We start from the raw sequence: 8,468 nt of genomic DNA, 5'->3' as shown, positions 1-8,468 counted from the left end.
CCCACTGAGGATTCACCCTCCATGGGATCCTCACCACTGACTCTCCATAGCGATGAAGCCACTGTTTCTTCTTCACTGATACTTTCTGAAAATGTAACTGTCCCTGACCTTCTTCAGATGTAGAAGACCTGTCTTCCCCACCGCCCTAAGGGATTTAAAGCATTCCAGGAGGGGGAAGTTGTGGGCTGTTATCCATGGTCACTAAGACTAAGCTAAGAGGCAGGAGACACAGCCCATCTCCTCACACTGCACCAGGGACAAAAGGGGCTTTTGGGGACATGTTGTCTGTTGTGTCCAGTGCAACATGGGCAGTGAGGGTGCAAGAAGGGGCGGTTTGGGTTAAATTTTTAAGAAAGAAACAAACAGAGACTTAATGCAGTTAAATCTCTCCGAAGGCCAGAGGTCTCTCAGTCTCAGAGGACTGGAGTCCAGAATATGGCCGACTGGGCGTTTTTATTGAATAGGTATGCAAAAACAAGAGAAAGCAACATTGTTTCTTACACGGTCTATGAGATTCATACATCATAACAGAAAAATATTTATCTCAATCACCCTTTGTCAGTCAACAGCTGAAGCACAAGGTCCCACAATGTCTTAATTAAGGTATGTACCTTCTCAGGGTCAGAAGGGTCAAGTCTCTTATTTTGTAACAGTTCCGTTGAGCTAAGTGAAGAGAACTGACCTTTATTGTTTTTGTAACTTCTCTCACAAACGGGTGCCAGGGAAAAGGCAGAGCCGGCGACAGCTTTTCCCAGGCAGGGGGAAGGGGAGGCAAGGCCCCTTCCCATATTTTTCTAAGGCAGCTCATTGGGGGTCCCCACTCAGTTCCGTCTGGCTTAGGTTGTATCTCCCGTGAGATATCTTACCCATCTTTGGCTGCAAACCATCTTTTGGGGACCAGACAGAGAGACATAAGGTGTAAACATAAGGATGGAACAAAGACCCAGAAAGGCACAGTCTCACAGATTCTTCTTTCCTTAAGGAAAGACACGGGGGGACAGTTGGCTAGGCTGTTGTGTGACCACAGTTATCTATTTCTAGGCTAGAGCTGCAGGGGACTGGTCACCTTTCAGAAGCCAAAGGAAGCAAACGATAAGGGCTGAACTAAGTCCTTCCTTTCCCTAAGCACAAGCCCTGAGTGACCCAAAACCCATGTCCTCCACACAGCACACAATCAAAACATCACTGTTATTAGAGTGACATTTATTACGGAGAATCAACATTATCCCAAGGTAGGAATTACGTGGGGGTGGGAAAATGTTATGCCTGGAAATTTGGGAACGGGTGTGGTGGGAAAATAATATAGACACATCTCAGAAAGCTGTGCCTGCAGCAGTGGTGAGAGAGAGAGAAGCCGGAGGCTCCAGGCCAGCTCGACGCCTGCAGGTGGGGTTTGGATGGGCCGCGGTCTCCCTGTGAGGCCCGGATTGGGGGTGCTTCTGATGGAATAGCCGCTGCATAAATGCTGCAAATGTCTGGGGTTGTCTGTTCTTGTGTCTTTTTTGTTTAATAATTGGACAAGTCTTGCCCAAACAGACAGCTTCTTCCTGGATGGAACTCTTGTTTTCCCACTTTCCAGCAGGGAGCCCTGGAGTTGAGAGGAGGCCCCTGGGGGGACTCTGCCTGGGCCCCTACTTCTGCCTCCTGCTGAGCTTTCCCAAATTTCACAGGGGAGGGAAGGGGTCTTGGGGGCAGGGGATGTCTGCTGCAGGCTGACGCCCCCGTTTCTCCCGTAGGTAACTCCCAAAACCTCTCCTGACTTTCTTATTCCTGGTCGTCCCAGGCAAGGCATCTCTGCCTTGAACTGGGCCTCTGCTCTGTGCACATGATATGGGGCTCCCTGTGGCCTGGGGATTTTCTTGCTTTTTGCCTTCTCTGTCAGGTTGTAGACAAGGCAACAAGCGTTTTATTTGCTTCCTGAATGGGCTTTCAAGAGCAGACTGCCCCTTCTGTGACGTGGTCTGGGAAGATTTGCTCCCCAGCACCTCCTCTACTGCCACGTCCTGAACCTTCTTACTACGCCCCAAACATCGAGTTTGGGATGTTCCCAACCCTGGATCGCCTCCACCGAGCACTTCTGATGTGGGGCCTTGAGGACTCAGTCTCTTTTGAGCTTGTAGAACCTTCTTCCTATACCACCTGAAGACCCACCTAGGGCCCCAAGGCTCCTGCCGCTGCTCCATCCTGACTCCTCGGTCCTCCACATGGACAGGCAGCCCCTGGGAAGCTCCCACGTCCACACTGGAGACACCCTCAGTATGAGTCAGGAGGGCTTCGTCTGTCAAGCTGTCTGACGGACTCACCCCGGGACCATCTAGTTCCTCCTCAGAGCCATACATGAGAGCTTCATCTGAAGAGCTGTCTGAGTCACCCAGAACAGGATCTTCGGGGCCACTCTCTAGGCTGTTTCCCTTAGCCTTCCCCATATCTTCCTCTAGATGTTGCATTTCTGAGCCCCTCTCACAAAAGCTTCTGGGTGGGCTCAATCCTACATTTAGCATTTTCGTGCTCTGACCTTTGTAGACAGAGATGTACGATAATTCATAATTGCTGTCCAGCTCAGATACCTCTGACAAATCGCTCAGACGCCTCATGAGTGCCTGAGACTCATGGATTCTGCGGGGCAGGCCCCACTGGTGTTGGATGAGCTTCTTTCTAAGGTGACGTTCCTCATTTTTGGAAAGCTCATTGATCAGAGGAAATGCTCCAGGAAGGATGGAGATTGAAACCTGGGCCTGGGAAGGCCGGTGGTAAGCAGAGTTGGGACGGGAAGAACAAAAGTCCTCCTGAGAACTTTGGGCCACAGAGGGTAAACCCCACAGATGCTCAAGTTGGTGGCACAACAGACGCCATCCCAGGTATTGAATTATTGATGAGGTGGAATCATCTGATTCGCTGTGGAGGTGATGGAAATACTCTCCACAGATACCAATCCGGGGTATAGGACCAGATGGTACATTTGGGATTGTGCATTGAAGATGGACTAGAAGTCGGATCTGACTGAGACGTTGGAGCTGGGATGGGGGCAGGGACTGAGGGAAGGGATGAGGCTGCACCCCAGGCAAGGATGGAAGGAAGGCATTGGAAAGTACTGGGTATAACTGGCCTGTGGGAATATTTGTGATTCTACGGAAAGTAAAAACTGATGAATAGTCACCCAAGACATGCACAGAAAAATGTAAGATCTCGCTGGGCAAAGATGGAAAAACCCAGAAAAGATGGATACGATTCTCCACCCAATGATCCTGCCAGGTCCTAGGATGTGAGGGCTGCTGATGGACATGCCGTTCCATTGCTGTGCCTTTGTTTCTCCAAAAAGGAAGGGCGACTAATGAGTCATGCTTAGCAGAAGCTAAGTGTGACACTTTGCGTGAAGAATTTAGGTGGTAGTCTGACCTATGTTGTTTGAGGAACGATCCATTTTTCTTCCCCTTTCCCTTCCACCTCAGGAAAGGACTCCTCTTTTGGACTTGTTTCTCGGATAATGCCATCAGTTGACCACACCCTATAAGGTTGGCTGCAGGATCTCCCCCAAAAGAGGCCTGTAAAGAATAGAGGGCAAGAAACTTGCTTGCAATCACATTGTGCCAAGGGGGGAGGGAATGAGTCTTTGGCATGAGCACGTCTACACCAGGAAAGGTTTGCAAGTGACAGGCGGGAATGGTCAATGCCTGTGACTGTTGGGACAGAAGTGGACAATGCACCAGGGCTATCTGGAGATGCGGTCTCTGCATCAGGCTTCCATGGGATGGATGTTCACTTAGAGTGAATCACAGTGAAATTGTAGCCTGGTGGCGGTGAGGTGCACAGCACTGGTAGTACCTGATGACAAGCCAATGAACCAGTGGGACTCCTTGTCTGGGACATATCTGGTAAGGGGTTGGTATCTTGGGGTGTGGGGGGGCGTTCAGAAAGGTGGTGTTCAGAGTCAGAGGGGCATCTGGTTGGAGAAGAGGATCAGCTCTTGGAGTGCCATGTGGTGGGGTGACAAGGGGTTGGGGTGGGGAATGGGACACTGGGAATGCAGATTCCAAGGAGCAAAAGGCTCTGGTGGAAGAGTGACTCAGTGTTGAAGGTGAAGGAAAGTCAGACAAGGGGGTTGTTGGATTAGGAGACAGATTTGGGGGTGACGGTGGGAAAAGGCTCAGGCAGAGGGGCTGGTATTGAGTTTCCTGGCAGGACTCCTGAGAAGGCGGCGGATGGGAAGGATGACTCAATCACATCATCTGTGGAAGCCAAAGTGGACACTGAGACAGTAACATCTTTCCGGGCCTCAGGGGACTGTAGACAATTGACCTCAGTGGTTGCATTATTGCTCACCTGACAGAAGGGGTCTGGACGTAAACGCTGATGAAAGCAGGTGGTATCATGACGCCGGTGCAGGGGGCTGCAAGAGACAGGAGGTACAGAGCTACAGCCAGGACGGGAACAGAGAGGAGGCCCTAATGGCCCTGTGGGGGTGGGGCCACCTGAAAGAAGCCTGCTGCCCTTCACATGGCTCCACATCCCTGACTTCACAATACACCCAATAGCACTCACCCCGGGCCTTCATTCCCACCCCCGTTCCTATGGCTACTCCATCCCATGACTATGGAAGGCTGCACCGAGCCCCTGGAATTGCACAGAACATGCTAAAGAGGGATCACCGAAGGGGAGGAAAGACTACTCACCTTTTGTAGATAGAAATCAGCCGTGTTTTCTCCTCTCCTGTCCTCTGGTAATGTCTCTGACCTGGGAAGGCAGGAGAGTGAGTTATGTAGGTGAAGGTAGAAGCACAGGTAGTGTACAAGAGTCCCTCTATGGGAAACCATTGTGATACTAGACTGTGACGCCCCAAGAATCAGTCCATGAAGTGAAGTGGTCCCTGACAATACAAACAAGGTTCCCATGTGTCTGTTGCTTCATTTGTAAATTACTTTCACAAACATTATGTCATTTGATGCTGAAAACCACTCTGAAGCATGGAGGTCAATGGTTATATCAGAGAGGAATCTCATCATCCAGGAAGTCAAAGTACTTTCACAAGTTCAGAGGACATAAGTTCTGAGTCTCCACATCTATTGCACAATGTCCCCTGCTCAGGTCCATCACTGCTCATGCCCAGGGAGGGCAGAGCAGGGGACCAGAGAAGTGACTATGTCTCACTGCCTTCCCAGGAGCCTCTCCTCTGATGGCTCTGTTTTCAGACAGGGACTGTATCTAGCAACAAATGGCCTCAGAGGTCATGGACCAGGGACCTCATGGAAAGGACAGAAAGGGCCACCCTTGGAGAGCGCAGGTGAAAGAGGCAGAACCTTACCTTTCCGTGTCCCACCTTTCCTTCTCCTCTTGGCTCTACCCCGGTGCTGAGAAGAAGAGAATCATTTCTGTCACCTTTCTCCATAGGAAACTTAGACTTTCATGATCCCAGAATAACATGATTCTATTTTAATTACTAGAACTCGTGTTTCTTCCTTTGATCCATTTTTATGGGTTCAAAATGTTTTCAATTTTCCCTTCTTTGAAAAACTCAAGGAAGGTTTTGTCTATGAGTCCACACTTGGTATTCTCAGTCAGAAGTCCTCTGCTCAAGGAGGGCAGAGAATCTGAGGCCAACAGTCGCATCGCTGCTGCCTCAGTTAGGACCCTGTAACCTGGGCAGAGCTCAGGCTCCAGCCTCTGCTCAGAGGCTCTCAGAGGCTCAGCGCTGCCCTCCTGATCAGCCCAACACAGAGGAAGGCTCTTTGGAATGATGCCTGACATGGGAATATGACTCCTGATGAAGTGCTGGGGAACACGCTTCTCCTGCAGAGATCTCAAAGTCTCTGAATAACCCAAGCCAGGGCCAGGAGATCAATGTTTGGGGTTTGATCCTGGAATCAGTCCTCTACCATATGCACTTGGTCTGTGAGCTACCAAGGAAACAGGCCCAGCTGAACCTAAGCCCGGTCCTGCCTATTTCCCTAGAAGGATTTCTATTCTCTCAGACTCCCCACCTCAGGTGTTACTCTCAGCAAGCCCTGCTCATTTTCAAAGGTGGGAGTAGAAATAGACACAACACTAAACAAAATCTCTTGAGGCTCCTCAGGGTTCCTTACCTTTGGGATGTTTTTGGTTTCCTGGACAGGTGGTAAAGGTGGAATCTCCACCAGGTAGCACAGGAACAGAAGGAGGGAACACAACCCCCACAGACAAGTGAGGAGAACCTGTAATGAGACAGAGCAGAAGCTCACACAAATTTCAATAATGCTATTCAGAAATGCAAACACTTTCCATTGTAGGAAATCCATTATCTGAATCGCCAAGCTGCCTGAGGCAACTGAGCTGTGACAGTGCAGACTCTTGACTTTATTGTCAGGCCTGCCTCCCAGACCATTGAAGAGTCACAAAGGGTTGTGACACAACCCCTCCCCCACCCACCAGACCAGCAGATCCCTCCACCCCTGTTGGGCTTCTAGGTCCCTCTGCCCTCGGCTGCCATCCTATTTTCCAATCCATCTTTCATCATATATTTACCTTATGGAAAGGTTCTTGTTTCACCTGTAACCCAGATATGACCTGGGTCCCCCTTTACCGTGTGGAGACCTTGACTTGGGGCTAACCATGTCCACTACTGTGGAAGTCTGAAATACCGCCTGGAATGTTTGCTTGTACCCAGACATTTACACTCAGGGTCACATGTATGTCCTCCAATCCATCTTTCCTATACAATGTTTTGCCGTTCGTGAACCCAGGTATATAACTTCAAGTTTTTGTATACTTAGTTCTCTGAATGTTGAAAAGCAAATTTTAGTTTATTTCAGTTAGCCTTTTCAATCAGAGGGGCTGCCTCAAATAATTAGAATGAATAATTCATTGTTCAACATTCACAAACCTGAACTCAGTAGAAAATAAATGTAAAGAATTAAACCTTCCAATGATTTTGGGGGTAAGTGTGACATTAATGAAGGTTAAACTGCCCAAACACTTTCTGGACATGCTACACACACACACACACACACACACACACACACACACACGCACACACAAACACACAAACACACACACACACACACACTTCCCCACTATCACCAGACAGGACCAGACAGGACAGGTTTAGAATGCGAGGACCTACATGGACACAGCGTTATCACTCACACACTCACAGTCCATAGGTCACATGAGGTTCACTCTTGGTGTTGCACATTTATGGGTTTAGACAAATGTATAATGACACGTGTTCCCCCTTATAATCTCAAACAGAGTAAGTTCACTGCCCAGAAAATTTTCTGTTTTATGCCTATTCATACCCACTCACCCCCACCCCAGGGCAAACACTGATGTCTTTACTGTCTCCAGAGTTTTACTTGTCTAGAATGACATCTAGTTGGAATCACACAGGGCATAGCCTTTTCAGGTTGGCTTTTTTCTCTTAGTAATATGTACTTAAGATTCCTCCATATCTTTTCATGATTAATAGCTCATTTCTTTTTAGTGCTAAATATTATTCCCTTATCAGGATGAAGCACAGTTGCTTTATCCATTCAGCCTGGACATCTTGGTTGCCTCCCAGTTTGGGCAACTATGAGTGAAGCTCTTATAAACTTTAATTAAAAAAAATAAAAACCACCTTGTGGAGATATAATTCTCATACCATACAATATACATATTAAAAGTGTACAATTCAGTGGCTTTATATATTCACGATGTTGTGTGCATCCATCACCACCATCAATTTTAGAACACGTTCCAGACTCAGTAAGAAACTCTGTTCCCTTTAGCCTTCACCCTTCAAACTTTTTATTTCACCCCACCCTAGGTGACCACTCACCTACTTTCTCTGTAGTTTGGTGAATTCTGAACATTTCATACAATGGAATCATATAATATGTGTCTGTTTGCTGGTTGTACCCCCACTGATCAGTTCATGTAATAAACGTTCTATTTGAATGCAAAGCATCATATACGTATCTTTAATATGCTTTCGGTGAATATACCTAAATAAGCATCAGTTGGTTCCTGCAGGAAAATTTCAATCTTCAGAGAGCAAAGGAAGAGTTTACCCAGACGTGGGCTGGGGTGAGATGTACCCAACTGATCCAAGATGCAAAGCAGCAGAACCAGCAACAATAGGGAGACCTCAGCATCCCTAGGCCTGAACGGGGAATGGGAGGGAGGGATCGCTCAAGTCCAGAGAGACAGAGCTGGGCTTCTCGCGGACCTGCTGGTGCCTTGGACATCAGCAGGCAGGGTGCCCAGTTGGTGCTGGGCACTGAGCAGGACAGAGACAGCTGAGACGCTCACTGGGATTGGCCAATGGCAAGTATTCAGCCCATGCATATTATATATTTCAGTTTCTAAATTCTGGCAGATGTAATTGAAATATAGAATCCTGAAATTACTTAAAACTGGCAATAAGGTAAAATTTCCCCCAAGTTTCTCAATGAAAATAGAGCTATATTCCTCAAGGCGAAAAAATTAACCTCAGGCCAATGAAATCAGCCTTAAGT

At 48.1% G+C, this 8,468-nt stretch overlaps 1 protein-coding gene across 1 annotated transcript; it reads right to left on the bottom strand.

Moving 5' to 3' along the window:
* Positions 1 to 446: 446 nt before the first annotated feature.
* Positions 447 to 5,341, bottom strand: LOC141573199 (spermatogenesis-associated protein 31D4-like). Its single transcript, XM_074340759.2, has 4 exons — positions 5,300 to 5,341; positions 4,671 to 4,731; positions 4,321 to 4,387; positions 447 to 3,542 (listed from the first exon to the last, which is right to left on the bottom strand). Exon 4 carries the CDS (start codon positions 3,489 to 3,491, stop codon positions 1,665 to 1,667), a length of 1,827 nt encoding a protein of 608 aa, XP_074196860.2. The 5' UTR covers positions 3,492 to 3,542; positions 4,321 to 4,387; positions 4,671 to 4,731; positions 5,300 to 5,341; the 3' UTR covers positions 447 to 1,664.
* Positions 5,342 to 8,468: the final 3,127 nt, after the last annotated feature.

Source organism: Rhinolophus sinicus, chromosome 17 (assembly GCF_057876585.1).
Source record: "Rhinolophus sinicus isolate RSI-liver-muscle chromosome 17, RSI-T2T, whole genome shotgun sequence".
Classification (NCBI taxonomy): domain Eukaryota; kingdom Metazoa; phylum Chordata; class Mammalia; order Chiroptera; family Rhinolophidae; genus Rhinolophus; species Rhinolophus sinicus.
The sequence above is the reverse complement of the archived record's forward strand: the minus strand, read 5'-3'. Positions and strand labels throughout refer to the sequence as shown.

What these genes read in the sequence shown, in the direction of transcription:
- LOC141573199 (XM_074340759.2), bottom strand. Translation starts at nt 3,491, where the DNA reads ATGGCATTATCCGAGAAACAAGTCCAAAAGAGGAGTCCTTTCCTGAGG.